Source organism: Ricinus communis, chromosome 10 (genome assembly GCF_019578655.1).
Source record: "Ricinus communis isolate WT05 ecotype wild-type chromosome 10, ASM1957865v1, whole genome shotgun sequence".
Taxonomy (NCBI): Eukaryota; Viridiplantae; Streptophyta; class Magnoliopsida; order Malpighiales; family Euphorbiaceae; genus Ricinus; species Ricinus communis.
In genome coordinates this window covers 20767281-20785926 of record NC_063265.1, presented here as the reverse complement: position 1 = coordinate 20785926, position 18646 = coordinate 20767281, and the positions used below count along the sequence as shown (strand labels likewise).

Here is an 18646-nt window from a genome sequence, read left to right as displayed (position 1 = left end):
GGGAACCCTCTGTCAAGGTCGTGACCACTTGAGAAATCGACCTTGCTGCATGTGCAGATATCATGCGTAGAAGACTACTATATCAATGACACGATCAAGTCTAGAGATGAGGAAGGCTTCAAATTTTCAGAGTTTTCATTGTGGTGAACCTATTCCTAGTTAATCTCCTCTATTTTTGGAAGTGTTGAATTAATAGAACTTTCTTCCATGTATTTAGGGTTTTAATTTATTTAGATCATTTTTAATCTTATCCTTTCTTGTAGGGATAAGATTAAATAGGAAGCTTATTTTTTTTATAAGGATTCTATTCTTAGGGTTTAGGGTTTTACTCATATATAAGAATGAATAAGTACCTTTAGATATACATATTCTTATTCTTCTTCTACTCTACAATTCTTGTGAATTCTTACTCCACCATGGTGTTTTTTTTTTTCTAAGTTTTTAAGTTTCCAAGTGATTTTGTGAGGTCTGTTGTGCTTAATTATTAATATCTTCTTGTTTTATTATTTATGAATTATATATTGATATTTTGAGCGACCTCAACTTTGATATTGATTTTTCTATTACTAAACTTTGAGTTTGTGATTCGTGAATTATCATATGACACAAATCGAGAGAGTTGGCTCGGTTGATTGACTACTATTTCGGCAATTCGATACTCTTGACTGATGCATGAGCTGTGGAAAGGAGAACAAGATTACAAATTGTACGCTTATCTCAATCAAATTGAACATTCTCATTAAATTCTCATTCTATCATTAAGTTGATATGGAACGCTATCGTGGTTGTCGAATGAGTTTAATTTCAAGTGATGATTGATGTTGGGTTGGGTCAGTAGTCATTATATGAATTACACTGTCTTTTTCTCGAATAAGTCAGTACTTGATATTTTAGCCTATGATCATGATTACAATTGGATGGAATTAGCACTCTTGAATTGGAAATTTGTTAAGATTGATTTTATTTACTTTAATATTCAGCCTTCATTATTTTCTGCTTATTCATAATTTTGATTCAAACATTCAAAATCCCCCCTTTTATTTTATTTTGAGAAGCTATCCACATTGGTTCCCTTGGGATTCGACCTGGTTTTACTATTTCTACAAGTTAGTTTAGAAAAATCAGTAATTTGGCCATGCATGATAAAAATAGTAAGATTGGCGCTTCAAGTATGGGAACCCTAATTCAACAGGGGAAGGTGGAGCATCTGACTCTCATGCGCTGACAACTAAAGGAAAAAGCATGAGAAGACCAATTGCTTCTTAGATACCAAAAGAAGATCATGTAGCCATAACTAATCATGGCCTTGACAATAGCAGCCTTTTAAGTCCCGTATCTTCTGGTAGTCTTAAAAATACCTCAAGTATAACAACCGCCTCTACTCTTAAGGAGTTGAATGTACTATAGAATGTAACCTCCTTGTTATTTAATAATTAGATGCTTGAATCATCATAAGGAGCTTATTAGATATACATTATGAAGAGTCTAGGTTTGGAGTTGGTGAGAGGTGAGAGTGGTTTTGAAAGGAGGGGATAGTGTACTACGTACTGCATTTGTTGCCAAATGGTAGCGTGGAGTTTTTTTTTTTTTGAAAAGTCTGTTTTAGCCTTCTTGTGGGAAGTCGTTTTTCTTAACAGGGGAGGAGCAAGTCACGTGGGACATGAAGAAGATGGTGGAGATCCTATTGACGTAAAATGACGCGTCTGCCCTTCAAATTGAATTGTAAAGTACTGTAGTAAACACTGTTCATTAGTGTTTCCTCCTTTATATATTTACTATTGATAGTTTAAAATATTATTTTTTAGAATTAGAATTATTATTTAATTAGAAAATCAATTCGTTAATTAATATAATAAAAATATTATTTTTAAAATTATAATTATTATTTAATTAAATATATATATTTACAAAATATTTATAATATTACATATAAAATTATATATATAAAAAATAAATATACATATCAAATAAGAAGTATAAAAATAATTTATAGATATTGTTAATAGAGTTATTCGCTAATTTCATATCATAAAGGTAGAATTTGCAAATACTAATCCGTTGATAATTAGGCTCTATATAAATTGTATAAAATGATTGGATAAAGAATAAATGAGATAGGTTTATATGATCTTATCTTATTTAGGCCTTTCATTTTATAATTCTTTTATCTTTATATGAATAATATTTTTGACTTATAATTTTATTAGCTAAATAAAAGATTCAAATTTTGAATTTTAAATTTATATTTTTTATATAAATTAAAAAATATATTTTGATTGTGACTTTTTGATTTTTACTATGTTAAATAAACTTTACTTATAGGTAGTCGGGCGGGTAGTTTCAGATTCTCAATCTGATCGAACTCTAATAGAATAGATATAAGTACCTATAAATGGATTTGGGACAGATTTGAGATTAAATTTTAATATTCGGATCGAGTTTGGATTTAAATCTTTGGATACCCACTATTTGAACCCGATTATTTAAATGAATGTGAATGTAGAATACTAGAATCCAATACTAAATACCGTTTAAATGACACACACATATATATATATATATATATAATATTTTATTTAAAACTATATGGTTTATATTTTGTAATTTTGTATTTTTATTAATTAAAATATTTTAAAATTTAATTATTATAAATAGGTTTGTAAACAAGTGTCTATTTTATTACTAAAATATTTATATAAATAAGTATTTAAAAGATAGGGTTATCCATTTAAATATTTATTAAATTTATTTAATAACTATATATATACATATTAAATAAATTTTTGTTGGATTGACTAGTATGCATATATTTCTATTCAGATTGGAATAAGTCCAAATAATAAATACAATTTTTAAACAAATTTAAAATTAAATATTTTAAAATGAAGGGATACTTTACCAAACCATTCTCATTTTAGAATACTAAATTGAATAAAATTAAACATCAATCTTTATCAGTATTAATGAGAAAATAAAAAATCAGTAGAAGAAGACTTGTTTTCAATATATAAATTATATCTAATATTTAAAATAATTTTATTTATCCAAAATTTTAATATGTATTTTTCTTATGTGGCTTCTTGTTTAATTTTCTTTTTGTTTCTTATTAATTTTTTTAGTATCCGCCTTAGTGTGTGTGTATATATATTTTAAACCCTCTGTTGCAGAAAAAGTCAAAGAAACACAAAGAAAGTTCGCAACTGCTGAACCCAAAACGCACAAATCATTTGAACTTCTAGGATTCACTTCAGGTTTGTTTCAGTTTGCTTCTACTTCTGTCCTCCTTTTTCAATGACTTAGGGTTTAGATTACCTAAAATATTGGGAACAAAATTATTTTTATGAGGGAATTGAGAAGAGCATTATCATATGTAATTGGGCTGTCTCATTTTTGAGTAAGAAAGTTATTGAAGATGGTTAAATTTATTTCATAATTAATTTTTGTAAATCTTATCTAATTGAGTTGATTCATGTACCAAAACTTTTGCTCAATCTTTTTAGTATCTCCGACTATAAAGATCTCAAATTGAAAATGTTTCAATGGTGACAGATGGGTGAGCTGGCAGTTGATAAGCATGTTAAATACATTATATCTGTTGAGAAGGTTTGTTCTCTTAGTTCTTTGTTTGTTTTGAGCTACATAATTGTTAATTGAGATATTATCCTTTCATTTTCCTTCACTGAAGTTTTGGGTTGGTTGGTTATGTTACTGAAGAAAAAGGATAGTTTGGCATCTGTCGTGATGGAGCACTTAAGGTTGAATGGAGCATATTGGGGACTGACTACTCTAGATCTTCTAGGAAAGCTCGATGTAGTGGATTCAAACGAAGTAATTGAGTGGATCATGCAATGCCAACATGAATCTGGTATGTTAAAAACTTCATTGTTTTCTCTTGCTTTGTCTGCCATCAATTTCCATTAATGTACTTCGGCAAACTAGTCGTACACAAAAACCAAGTAATTTTTTATTTGAAGGGAGAAAAAGTAAAACAATTAGATGATGATAGTAAGATCCAAATATTTGACTTTTTTTGGGTTATGCAGGTGGTTTTGCTGGTAATATTGGCCATGACCCCCATATTCTGTACACCCTGAGTGCTGTACAAGTTTTGGCCCTATTTGACAAGCTAAATGTCCTTGACATTGATAAAGTTTCAAACTGTATCCTTGTCTCATTATCTGGTGAATCCTAGATTGGTGACACTTCGTTTAAGACTTTATAATCTATGCAGGAGACGGTCAATGATTAGCAGAAATTCCTTATAGTTACTATGAAATTTTGTTTTATTGGATACCAACTTTTGTTACTATAATAAAAATGTTACTTGTGTTTTTATGAACTATTTTCCATTTTTTGTGGAGCTTAAATATAGCAAAAATAGATTCAGGCTTGGATTGATCCTTGTATGAGATTTGTATGTCATGTGAACACCAATGTCAAACTAATTGACTACAATAATTAAGGACCCAAAAATATCATGTGTTATCCATTTCTTATTTTACTTAAGTTATTAAATCAGATATTATTGGGCTGCAAAATGAAGATGGATCCTTTTCTGGAGACATATGGGGTGAAGTGGATACAAGGTTCTTTTTTTTCCCAATAGCAGATACTTTATGATATCTTGTGTTTGGTTTGGACTGAGTAACTGTATATTATCTTTGAACTAAGAAGTTCTTTATTTTTTCCAGGTTCTCTTATATTGCTATATGCTGTCTTTCTTTATTGCATTGTCTAGATAAAATAAACATCGAAAAAGCTGTGAACTACATCCTAAGCTGCAAAAATGTTGATGGTGGATTTGGATGCTCTCCTGGTGGAGAATCTCATGCCGGACAGAGTATGTTCTGTGCTGTGTTTTCCCCAGGATTTTGAAGTGTCATTTATTGTGTTTGATTCTTTCATGTTTTTCACTAACCCTCAAATCTTGCTTTGCGATATTCACTTGAATTCTATTTAAAGTGGCATGCTGGGTTATTTTCTTAGAAAAGAACATTTCAACTCTACTTTAAATATCGGTTGTAGTTTTAAATTCTACTCCCTAGTCAACACTTATCTGGTTGGTGGAAAATATCTCTTCTCTAATTGTTGAACGGTTAGCTCTTATCCATGTCATTGGAAATTTTATGTATATTAGGTGTTCACAAGATTTGTATAGATGCTTGCTTATGTGGCATTGCATTACTTGCCAGTTAATTCATGTAGAAGGTTTTACTACAAATGTTGTACAAGCAAATGAATGGTTTGTTATGCTCTTCTCTTTGTTGGAATTATGAAAGCAGAAGTACTGGTTTTAGTTTCCATAGTCTGTTTTTCCCAGAATGTCATTAGCAAAATTACTTCTTGCCTCAACTATAGTGCCTTAGTTACTCTTTGAATTTATTTCTGAAGTACTCAAATTTGGGAACCTTACATTTCACTCCATAATTTTCTTTTTTCAAAATTTGCTTTAAACATATGGAAAGGTGTTTATGATTTAAAAAAGGTGCATTCTACCTTGTAAGTAAAATTTTCAGTTAAAAACTTCTGTCCCTGGTGATTGTAGTTTTCTGCTGTGTGGGAGCTCTTGCTATAACAGGGTCTCTGCATCATGTTGACAAGGACCTGCTTGGATGGTGGTTATGTGAGCGGCAAGTGAAATCTGGGGGTCTGAATGGACGCCCTGAGAAACTTCCTGATGTTGGTATTTCTCTCAATATGAGTTGATTTCTGAGAACATTTTATGATTATTCCAATTGAGATCACATCGTACTACTTCAGGTTTGCTACTCTTGGTGGGTTCTTTCTAGCTTGATAATGATTGACAGAGTTCATTGGATTAACAAGGAAAAGCTTGTTAAGTTCATCTTAAGCTGTCAGGTTAGTATCAACTTTTCAAAATGAACTACTGAATGTTGGAGTGCTGATGATATTGACACTGATTTCTAAAATTTTATTGTTCAAGGCTGTTGCTAAAATGTGTTCAATTTACAGGACACAGAGAATGGAGGAATTTCAGATAGACCTGACGATGCTGTTGATGTATTCCACACATATTTTGGAGTGGCTGGTATTTTTTGTATACCATTAAACATGGAAATATGGTCATGGTGTTGTCTGATCTTTTGAATGCTGCATCTCACAGTTACTATATTATACTTTTCTTAAGATCATTTATCCATTTCTTTTTTTCCTTTTGCTTTGGTGTTGCAGGTCTTTCACTTTTAGGGTATCCTGGATTGAAAGCCACAGATCCAGCTTATGCTTTGCCTGTCGATGTTGTGAACAGGATTATTCTCGGTACACAGTCACTTGATTTTCATTAGACTGCAATGTTCTTTGACATTAATGGCATGGTATGATTGACCTTTTTCACTAAACTTTTTAGGTACTTGTCTAGACTGACAGACCTGCACCATGTTCCTAAGTTATACATTCAGAACGATATACATTTCTCCTTTGTGCACAATGTACTCTATTTTATGCAAGTTAATAAAGGAGACTGAGATGTAAAATGCTAATAGGGTTTCTTTTAGGCAACTGATTTTTGACAAGTCAAATTAAATATTTAAGCAAATGATGCTCCACTTGCATAGATGAATGGAAATAAAATTCGCTTTAGAGAAGTTCTATATTGCTATGGTTATATATTCATTGTCATTATGCTTTATAATATATCTAGTGCTACTTCTACTGCTACTTCCTACTGCTTGTTTTCATTTCTGTGTTTCCAAGTATGTTTCTACTTGTTAAGATTTAATTCCAATTAAACTCCTTTTGAGACTATAATGTAATATTTGTGTAAAATAATCTGTCTTCTAACAAACAAAATTTGTGTAAAATACTAGAAAGAATTTTTTTTCCCTATTAAGAATTTTTATTGAATAAGCTGCCTTCCAACTATGGATGGAGGTCAAGATTGGACTGGAGCAATCCAATGTCACCTCCAGAATACTCAAATATCATACAAACAAAACCAAAAAGGGAGTGAGATCAGTGGTGATTATTAAGCTTTACTCTTTCTAGATCCAATTCCCCTTGCAGTTTTTTGAGTTTTGATAGTAAGGGCCTCTTCGGCTTCCAGATCTGAGGGTACAACTCCTACAAATTCACTTGCAGTGCCTTCCACTGCAGGTCTGCTCTCTAATCTGCTTCTGTAAGTATTTCGATTATCTCCTTCACCACTATTTTGCTACCCTCTTCTGAAAGATGGATTCCATCCCTGTCAGAAAAAGAATCAAGTATAGCATCATCAAGCTTTTAGTCTTTGCAATGAAATGTCTATCTTGTAACCTAGGAGATTGGGGACTTTCTTCCCTTTGATAATGGCTGATACCTTGTGAAAAGAAACACCCATGTAAAGCAAACAGTCAACCAATAACCATCCTGTTGCTGCATTGCGGTCCAAACTTACAAACTCTAAGACAAACAGTCACCTCTGTTTCCTGACACATCTTCAAACAAGCTTCTGGATATATTTGGCAGGCTTCATTGGTTCAATCAGTGTCGCCACTGGTGAACAAGCAAACTTATAACGAATATATATGCCAGAGAAACAAATAACAAATCCGAAATATTGACAGATCATTTCCTCATTGGCAGGGGGGCACTGAGAAAGATGAAAGGGAGTCTTCTCAGAAAGGCTCTGCCATTTAATTAGCAACAGATATAATTTAAAATGCTAGTCCAAGATGTATAGAAACTTTACACTAGAGAGGTTGAGCAATCTTCTTCATATTCTCAATGCATTCAGGAAGTGGAACAGGAGGAGGACCAATGCCTGTTGAGTTAGGTTGCACTGAATCATTGTCCCCAAAGTTGTGCAATATCAAGTGCAGGTTTGCAGGGGCATTCTTGACAGAAATAGCATCATAATATCAAAGTTCTATGTAGTTTTTAAGATTTAGTGATATCATTTGTATGAACTTTGTTGAAAATTATTATCTTGAATGGATAAAATTTTAAAATTAACAGCCTTAATGATACTGGGGGATACAACATATACACACAAGAATGAAATTAAGCAAGGCCATGAATAAGAAAAGCTCAAAAAAGGAATATAAGGACAGGTATTAAATAAACATATACCTTGGGAAAGACTTGAGCAACTTTGTACTAATCCTTCGAATCCGGTACCAACTGAGATCATACTGCCTAGAACAATATTTTGTTTTTCTTTCAAACTTTTCAACCAATCCATAAGACGGCGGAGATCGCTTTTGCTAATGCTAAAAACACGAGAAGTTTCTTGGAATATGATGAGTCTTCCTTGAATTTCAATCTCCACATTCTTGCACCAAAATATCTGCCTGTTATATGATATCGAAACCAATTATTTCATTCTTAATCCGGTTTGAGCATGCTAGGGCTTCATGGTATGGAAGTCCATTGGGGCTTTATCATACTCCTGACAACTACACAGATTTCAAGGTTCAAAAGCAAACTAACAGCTTAATCAGAAAAAAAAGAAAAAAAGAAGCAAACTAAAAGGTTTGGACCAGGGAGACCTTCTTAAACTTGGCTCGCTAGGAATGCTGCCTATTTCCAAGGTACTACTCCATCTCTAATTCAGAATTTGATTTGAGCAGAGCTAGAAGTGTTTATTAAGTTGAATGCTATACAAGAGCAGTCTAATTGGGTAAACAAAGTTGCTAGTAATCCCTCCCTTCCAAGTTTGATGTGGCAGCCTCCTGAAAGAGGATGGATCAAACTGAATTCTGATGCATCATTTAGGGTGAAAAGTAATCTTGCTATTTGAGATGTTGTATGTTGCAATACTCGGGGCAGTCTTGTTTTTGGTTCAGTTAGGCAGTAAAAAAGCAGATTGGCATTGGCAAACCATTCCAACTGCAGAAGGAGAAGGGTGATTTGTGAGTCTGACGACTCAGTGATTGCTGAAAGCTGTAATAATCACAAAGAGGAGCCTCCTTGGAAAATTAGATTAATTGTAGAGGATATTTGGCTACTTGCTGTGGGGGATTTAATGATTGTGAATTTTTATTTATTCGTAGGAGTGGGAAGAAGGTGACTGATTGGATCAGCAAGGCCCCACTTAGGTACTTTCCTGGGTGGTTTCTAAATCCACTTCAAGTGGAAGTAAATCCTTATGAATTAATTTCATTATTGGTCTAAAGAAGTTAGGATATTGTACGATGTCAATTAATATCTACTTTTAATTTTAGGAATAACTATTGACATCTACTTTTAATTTTAGGAATAATTATAAAAATAGTGTATATATTTGTTAAAATTTGACAATCAAATATTTAAATTTTTAAAAGTTATAATTTAGTAAGTGAAATCGGAAACATTTAAGTGTAAAAAACTAGATAATTACAAAAAATAATACGTAAACTTGTTGAAATTTGACAATAAAGTATTTCAACTTTTAAAAGTTACAATTTGGTGTGTGAATTTAATAATACTTACGATTGAGTGTATATAGCAATGCCGATAGAAATTACAGACTTGTAATCTTAAAATATATATTATCAACTTAGTAGATTAAAAAGAATAAAATGACAAAAAACCTTTAAAAAGTATCTATTTTTAATAGATTAATAGACCGTTCTTTCTACTACCATTATTACAACGTTCTTACTATAATTTTAAAGAAATTTTTATCTAAATTTGATCAATACACTGTCTTCTTCAAATCCATCACCATAAACATCTAAAACAAAATCGATCATTATTAAGGATAATAATCTTGATTATAATGTTAATTATTAAAACATCTTCTTATGACATATATAGTATTTATTTATATATTTATATATTTTTTTATTTTTATAATTTTTATTGTTTATATGAAAAATTTATCGTATTTCGTGTTTCACTATAAAAATATAATAGACTTTAATTTTTTTATATTAATTTTTTTTTATATTTATATATAATGATTAATTTCACACACTTAAATACTAATAATTTTTAATTTTACACATTAAATTATAATTTTACTAAAAAGCAAACAACAAAGTAACATAACACCAAATAGAAGTACAAGTGGAGGAACTGTAGATTCCAGCCATTGTATTAAAGACAATGATTCTTGAATGGAGGAATAATTACCTGTTGGTGGAAGTAGAGAGTGGTGAAAAGTGTGATCGTCTCCCGTTGATAATAATAATGGAGTCGTCTGATAGCATGTCTTGTTTTCTGATCTAGAGAAAAAAATTATTGAAAAACTTTGATTGATGGAGAGATGAATTTCAGGATTGAGTTGTGATCTATGCTTGTTTAATTGAATTCCGAAATCTAGGTTTTGTTGCGGTGGCGAAGAAGGCAAAGAACAATCCTCTACTAAATTTGTTGAGATTTTTGGTATAGGTTTCTTGCATAGATATTAACTTAGCTTCTTTTTTTCTCGAAAATAAAAATATATATATATTTTATTTATTCGACTTTAATAGATTATTTTTTTTTAATCTGTCTAAAAATATCTGTCATTTTCTTTTAGGTGTTAGTTTAATGATTAAATGTTTAAAATATCATTCATTAACTAACATAAATTAATTTCTATTTATGTGATTTTGAAATTGTAAATTCTTATACAATTTATTTTGAGTTTCAATACGATCCTTTTTATTTAAATCTCTAAAAATAAATAGATTGAAAAATCTACCAATATTTAGATCATTATGTATGCGTTCAAAAATCTATTAAGATTATAATAATATTAATCGGAAAAAAATAAAATTTTTAATTTAATATAAATTAAAAATGATCTATTAAAATTGGAGGAAAGAGTAGCTTTTTGCTCTTCATTTGCTCTAACAACCATCCAAAATAGTCTCTACTTTCGGATGGTCTACTTTTGCTAGTCTCCTGCTCCCCTCTATTAGTTATTTGCCTAACACATAAAACAAGCAGCTCAGGCTCGTCGTATCACCTCCAATTCGGGCAAAACGACCACCGTGGTTATAATATAGCGAAAGAAGTGCCAATGCTTTTAAACCTGTTATATACACATCCTTAATCCACAATCCTCTGGGTCAGTTCGCTCAGCATATTCATGTCGAATCCAAGAAAAAGAAAAAGAAGAAAAACTTCTTACAGGGAACAACTTCTTAACAACCATGTCCAAGCCTCTGTAAAAGAAAGGCTTACTGCATTCATATTTGATACTTGAACAATCTGTCTAATTGAGGAGGACATGGTTGTTGGAACAACAGGTTGGTGCGTTGGTGTTCAGTATTTTATTATCTGGTATATGTTTGCCTCCACTTCTTATGCTAGTATGTTGAAGATGACTCCTGATTCAATCCAGACAATATAATAGAGCTTGTCATGGGGATTATTTCCTTCTAATTTCTCGTCAGAGCAGACCCTCCTATATTAATTGCTCTTGTGGCTCCCTTCTCTTAAGCCAAGCCCTGGCCCTGACAAGAGACCCTGAAACTCAACTCTGATACATCAACAGTACAACAGCTTTGGCTATTGTATGCAGGAATTGCTTAGGTACAGTGGATGGCAAACATCATATACGTTCCAAAAGAATTCCTGTTGGCTACCAAACTGGAAGCTTCTAATGCTAGATTTGAATATGATCATGAGTTTTAATTAAAGCCCTGACAAGAATCCTCCTTAGGAAACTGTTGCAATAATACTAAATATTCTTTTTCTTCTGGATAATTATTCATATGCATCATTTTTCTTTTCTTTGTTTTGTTCTTAGGTACGATAATGAAATAAATAGCCAATTTTTTTTTTGAAAGAAAATAAATAGCGAATTGATGAGCCATATAATGTAAATTATTCAAATTCAATAACTATAATAAATTATTTTTTAATAAGATTATTACCTTATTATATTATATTCATTTAAATTTTATAATTAAATCGAGTTATTTAAATAATATAGATTAGTGATTGTTATATCAATACGTCTAGAAAAATAATATTTTTATTGTAATTACTAAAATTATCATCAATTACTAAAATTCTTAAAATAATTATTAAAGCGTTATCAGCAATTACACCTAAAGTAGAATTTTAAATTAAAACACTAAAATAATTAATATAATCATTATACATTGTTTTAGATATTTCTGTAAATTCAAAAAATATTAAATTAAAATATAATATAATGCGCTAACTATTTTATTAAAAAGATATGTTATTATTAAATTTGAAAATTATATATTGTAGATTAAAAATATAAATATTAGTTATAGAAAGATAGTCTTTGAATAAAGAAAGTAATAGAATAGGAAATAGTATAATATTGCAAATTAGAATAAAAATATAGTATAACAAATTAAATTGAGGATTAGGTAGCGCATTCTTATAGTTCTTAAAAGAGAAAATAATGAGTATTTTTTTGGTTTTTTTTCTCTTTTATTCGATTAGAGAGAGTTTTTATTTTAATTTAACTGCAAAACTAACAAAATAACTAAAAAAAGACCATGGTATATTATTATTAAAAATTACAATAGGTATTTAATAGTATATATTAAAAGGTAAGGTAAATAAGATAAAATAAAATAAAATAATTGGAATGTGTAATAGAGGAAAGAGGAGTAGGACCCAAATGGAAGTCTAATTCACCACCTTGTCCTACTCAGAAGTCACAAGAAATTTGGTACAGCCACCAAAAACTGGAATAAGGAAGTTTCTTGGAAAGTTCGTCGCCTTGTGAAAAAGGATAACACAGTACAAAAGGCTTAAGAGTTACTATAATATATCATTTGATTTTTGTAATTTTCTTACTATGATATATTAATTTTCTTATTTAATAGTATATATTAAATTTTCTTATTGAGACTAAATTGATAATTTAATTTTTAAATTTATTATCAAATATTAAACTCGTACAAGATTAATTGCATTATCATATTAGAGTAAGATTTTATTTTTAATATAAATTAATTTTAGTGTTTAATTAAAGTAATAAATTTCATATTCTTTTAGTTGTTTTTTTTATTTTCTTAACACAATTTAATTCTAATAATTTAAATATATTAAAAATGCTTATTTTTATTTAAAATTATTAAATTACTATGTAATTTAATTTTAAATTAATAAATAAAATACATAGTTAAAAGTTATTATTTTTATTAGACACTAAAATTAAACTATATAACAAATAAAAATCTTACTCGTATTAGTCTCATTTGAATAGTTGATAAAAGATTTTATTTTTATTAGACACTAAAATTAAACTATATAATAAATAAAAATCTTACTCGTATTAGTCTCATTTGAATAGTTGATAAAAGATTTTATTTTTATTAGACACTCAAATTAAACTATATAACAAATAAAAATCTTACTCGTATTAGTCTCATTTGAATAGTTGATAAAAGATTTTATTTTTAACATACAGATTTGTTATGATACTTTTCATTGATAATGAACTTGTCAACTTGGCATCTAAATTATTTTACTCGATTAAAACATGATTGTTTAATTTATTTTTACTTTTTATATAGTTAACTATAGTAAATAATAAAAATAATAATAGAATGATATTTTTTAAATAGAAATATTTATTTTATATTAATAATTAAAATTAAATTATACAGTAATTTAATGATAATATTATAAATATAAGTAGTTTTAAAATGTTTAAGTTTGTTTGAATTAAATTATATTAAAAATAAAATTTAAAATAAGAAAAAAAATATTAAATTTATTTTCTTAGTCAGACACTAAAACTAACTTTATCAAAAATAAGATTTTACCCTAATTTGATATTTTGGACAAATTTGATATTTAATAATAAGTTCAAGGATCAAATTATAATTTTAAATTACCAGTTTAGTCTTTCGACTAACACGAAAGAGGTAGTAGTTATTTTTATTAAAATTCAAAGAGTTTTAATATAATAAAAAAATACAGAGACTGACTCACATATTATAATAAACTACAAAGGGTAAATAGTATTAACCTAAAGACTTACATAGGAGAAAATATGGTAATTGTAGAACTCATGTGAATTGAAAATTTTTAAATGAGAATTTTTATAAAATTCATAAATTAATTTAAATCTTTTGTTCAATACTATAAATTGTTTAAAAATATTTATCCTTCTAATTAATAAATGTCTTCCACTACTTAGCTTTCAATTCACCTATGACTAATATTCAATATCGCTTTTATAGGTGAGTTCTTACTTCATTCACTTTCTGAACAGTTTGTGTGCCTATCTAGATCTTCTCGGGTCAACGGTTTATGTGAATCTATCCCATCCTTTATAGAGTTAGGGTATATAATGTGTCTCTTCTATGGAACGCCCTCGATCGCTTTTCGGAATCAAAGAGGAGATGCGGTATTTTAAAAGATGTTAGATGTATGTCTTAAAAGCCAATTGGATTTTTACTTTTTGGTTCATACATTATGATATTATTATGTAATGAATATAATTTTATTAATGTCAGTTGTCTTTCATTCATTTTTGTAGTAATATAATTATTGAATGAGTTCAATAATATTTATTAAAGACTTCATTCTCAAGAGTTGAGAATATGAGTAACGGATGGTCTTTAGAATAAATATTATAAAATAGTTCTTAGTTGTAAGATTAAATATTAGACTTTTTTAATCCGAAAGACCAACATAATGTGTTTAACCCTATGATTAGTATGAAATACTAATATATATATATAGGATGGTGAGTCTTGTGCCATTTAGTATGAGTTACTAAGTTAATCATTATGGGTCACTTATGTGACAAGTGGACTAAACATAACTTGAAGAAATAATGAATCACATTGATGATTTATTTAAGTCACTGATACATTATTAAGTTATGATGATGTAACTAATCTTAGACCTAAGATGATAGAGTTTTCTCATGAATATGTAATTAGAATTTGCTTATGTTTTAGGTATCCATTTATAACTAGAATGGGTACTTGTAGATAATGGCTCTAATTGTATATGCATGGAGGCAAGTTTTCATCAACAAGAAATCCATTGCCTTGAGTAAACAAGGGGAATATCCTATAGATCCGATAATATGTTGACTAAAAAATATTTAGCCAAGGTAATTATGATTAATGAAAAAGGAATGTTCTCATTAATCATATTTAGCCGAAATATATCCTAAATTTGGTCATAGAATCAAGTTAGTGGATTTGACTATTCCATGATCCTTATTTGATTGGGATATTGTTCAATGAAAGAATTTAATTACACAGTAATCATAAATAAAGGGTTCATGGATAATCAATACATTTATTATTAATTGGATAATTATAATATGTTACTAGACGTCATTTATAATTAATGGAAATGATTAATTGTTCCCTTAGTTGATTAAAGTGTTTTAATTAATATTGAAGATTTTAATATTAAATTTTCATTGTCAATTAATAATGAACCTAGAAAGTTGCACGTGGTAAGATTAATTCAAGCACGGCGATGGAATTGAGTTGTACCTCGAATAGGAACACTAGCATTTTTCGAAGTTAAAGTCTGTAAATGTCTAACTAATGATAATGTATAATAATAAATGTTATATATTGAAAAAGCTTGACATATATCATCATAAAAAAGTTTGTAATGATATGTGTTTGTACAGCAGCTTGATACGTGTCATCACAATTTTTTTTTTTATAATTACATGTGTTAAGAAAGTAGTTTGATATGTGTCATCATAAAACCATTTGGACACTTGTCATCACAAAAAGATTTTATAATGACATGTGTTAGGAAAGCAGCTTGACACATGTAATCGTAAAAAAAATTTATAATGACATGTGTCAAAAAAGCAGCCTGACACATGGTGTCAGTATAACTTAATATGTATCATCACAAAAAAGTATTATGATGACATGTGTCAATATAACTTGACATGTGTCATCATAAAAGAATTTTATGATGACATGTATTGATAGAGCTTGACACATGTCATTCACCAAAGAGTTTTATAATGGTATGTGTCCACAGTGCTTGACACGTGTCATCATAATATTTAAAAATCGTAATATTTTTCTCTATGTTCTTCACGTTCATAAAAGAAAATTATTTCATTTTCCAACTTAAATCCTCAATTACAACTTATAACCTTAATTTCTATGAGATGTGAAATGTTTAGAGCTTTTGATGCGCCACTATATATATTTTTCCAATAAAAGAGTAATGAATTGTTATAATAATTTTTATATCAATCTTATTTTTAATCAATTTATATTATTTTAAAATTACTATTTACCTTGAAATTTGGCATAATATATGGTTCAATTTTTATATTTTTTTATTATATTAAAATTCTTTTGAATTTTAATAAAATTAACTACTATCTCCATTTGTGTCGGGCGAAAAACTAACTGATAATTTAAGATTATAATTTGATCCTTAAGCTTATTATCAAACATTAAATTCATCCAAAATTAATTGTATTATCAAATTAGAATAAAATTCTATTTTTAGCATAAATTAATTTTTAGTGCCTAATTAAAATAATAAACTTAATATTCTTTTACTTGTTTATATTTTTTATTTTTTAGTATAATTTAATTCTAAAAGATTTAAATGTATTAAAAAGAATTATTTTTAGAAAAGATATTAAATTACTATATAATTTAATTTTAAATTTTTAAATAAAATAAATAGTTAAAAGTTATTATTTTTATTACAACTAAAATTAAACTATATTACAAATGAAAGTTTTACTCAGTATTAATCTCATTTCAATAATTGATAAAATATTTTATTTTTAGCATATAGATTGTCATATGAAATTTTTCATTGATAGTGAACTTATCAACTTGGTATCCAAATTATTTCACTAAATTAAGACATGATTGTTTAATTTGATTTTTACTTTTTATATAGTTAATTATAATATATAATAAGAATAAGAATAAAATGATTTTTTTAACTAGAAATATTTATTTTATATTAATAACTAAAATTAAATTATATAGTAATTTAATAATATTGTTGTAAACGTAAGTAGTTTTCAAATATTTAAATTTACTTGAATTAAATTATATTAAAAATAAAATTTAGAACAAGAAAAATAATATTAAATTTATTTTCTTAGTCAGACACTAAAATTAACTTTTGTTAAAAATAAAATTTTACTCTAATATGATATTTTGTACAAGTTTGATACTTGATAATAAGTTCAAGGATCAAATATAATATTAAATTACCAGTTTAGTCATTCGACTAACACGAAAAAGGTAGTAGTTAGTTTTATGAAAATTCAAAAAGGTTTTAATATAATAAAGAAAATGTAGGGAACGATTCATATATTAAAATAAATTGGAAAGGGTAAATAGTATTTAACCCAAAGACTTACATAGGAGAAGTCGCTTTATATGTTAATTGTAGGACTCATTTGGATTGAAAGATTTTAAATTAAAAATTTTAAATGAGAATTTTTATAAAATTTATGGACTAATTTAAATCTTTTGTTCAGTAAATATAAAAGTAGTCAAAATCTATTAATTCTTTTAAAATATTTATCCTTCCTAATTAATAAATATCTTTAATTGCTTAGCTTTCAACTCGTCTTTAACCGATGTTGGATATTGCTTTCATAGACGAGTTCTTATTTTATTCACTTCTTGAATAGTTTGTGTACCCATCTGAATTTTATCGGGTCAACAGTTTGTACCGGTCTATTCCACCTTTCGTAAAATTAGGGTGTGTGATATGTCTTTTTTATATAATGCCCTCGACCGCTTTTCAAAATCAAAGAGAAAATGAGATATTCGAAAAGAGTAATGAATTGTTATAATAATTTTTCTATTAATATTATTTTTAATAAATTTAAATTAATTTAAAATTACTATTAATTTTAAATAAAAATTTGTTATTTTTGTGTTTAATGTAAATACTAAAATTTATAGATTTTAAATCTATAAATTCTAGAATCTCTCGATTCAAGTAATACTTTAAAACATTCTTTCAATTTTTTTCGAATAATAATTATAATATTATACTTTTATTTTTTTTCTTTTTCATTACACATGTGGAAAGAAGAGTCAAATTTCAAACTTTACTAAAGTTGTTCTTTCTGAAACAATTAAAAATATGTGGGTGTTTATTTTTTTTTTGTTAAATAAAAAATTAGACTTATTGATTCTATTTCCTACAAAATAAGTGAGTGAGGCCAAGAATTCATATATTTACTTTTTTAGCACAGGAAAGAAAAGATATATACAAATGGAGAAAGAAGATTGTGATGGTTAAGTTGTTGGGTAGTAGTTTATGGTTGACATGTTTAGTTTGGTATCATCCATGAAGACGAAGGCCACCAATATGACTAAACAAACAAGAAAGACAATGCTCACTTCCCTTCCTTCACGCCAAAACCGCCCATTTTCCATGACTTTTCTAAATCTAAGTTCTAACAAATCTACATTTTTCTAACATTACAGGACAAATCTTAATTATTAGTATTACTCTTTCGGTTCGGTTAGATATGAGCTCTAAATTATAATAATTGTATATATGTCTCAATTACATCAATTTGGTATATTTTTTTAAAATCAAAAGATTATTTACTTATCTAAACCGTGTGTGTTTCTATCTATATATCAAATTTGTAGATAACTGACACATATTTTTCAATTTTAAATAATAAAATATATTTCAATAATTTAAAATTAAAATATAAAATGTTTATTTTTTTATTTATTATAATATATATGGTAGATTTAAATATTTTCTTAAAAAAATATTTGAATCTCTTACCCCTGAACCC

General features: G+C 27.9%; 1 protein-coding gene and 1 long non-coding RNA gene across 11 annotated transcripts; one reads left to right on the top strand and one right to left on the bottom strand.

Moving 5' to 3' along the window:
• The first annotated feature begins 3096 nt into the window (after nucleotides 1–3096).
• On the top strand, nucleotides 3097–6605 carry LOC8277635 (geranylgeranyl transferase type-2 subunit beta 1-like). 4 transcript variants are annotated; one of them, XM_048369987.1, is made up of 11 exons: nucleotides 3097–3251; nucleotides 3550–3603; nucleotides 3715–3865; nucleotides 4044–4160; nucleotides 4508–4586; nucleotides 4692–4840; nucleotides 5546–5679; nucleotides 5761–5859; nucleotides 5974–6049; nucleotides 6193–6279; nucleotides 6368–6605. In XM_048369987.1, the coding sequence occupies exons 2-11, from the start codon at nucleotides 3550–3552 to the stop codon at nucleotides 6382–6384; spliced, it is 963 nt and encodes a 320-aa protein (XP_048225944.1). In that variant the 5' UTR covers nucleotides 3097–3251; the 3' UTR covers nucleotides 6385–6605. The 4 variants fall into 4 exon arrangements, with proteins under 4 accessions (XP_048225944.1, XP_048225945.1, XP_048225942.1 ...); XM_048369988.1 differs by having other exon boundaries at nucleotides 3098–3251; nucleotides 4520–4586; nucleotides 6193–6605; XM_048369985.1 differs by having other exon boundaries at nucleotides 3098–3251; nucleotides 6193–6605.
• A 216-nt stretch (nucleotides 6606–6821) lies between these two features.
• LOC107262416 lies at nucleotides 6822–9157 on the bottom strand. Of its 7 annotated transcripts, none has more exons than XR_007214380.1 (3): nucleotides 8068–9141; nucleotides 7688–7832; nucleotides 6822–7588 (listed from the first exon to the last, which is right to left on the bottom strand). It is a non-coding gene; the product is annotated as an uncharacterized LOC107262416 (long non-coding RNA). The 7 variants fall into 7 exon arrangements; XR_007214381.1 differs by having other exon boundaries at nucleotides 7688–7759; XR_007214378.1 differs by having other exon boundaries at nucleotides 6822–7201; nucleotides 7316–7832; nucleotides 8068–8986.
• Between the last annotated feature and the right edge of the window lie 9489 nt (nucleotides 9158–18646).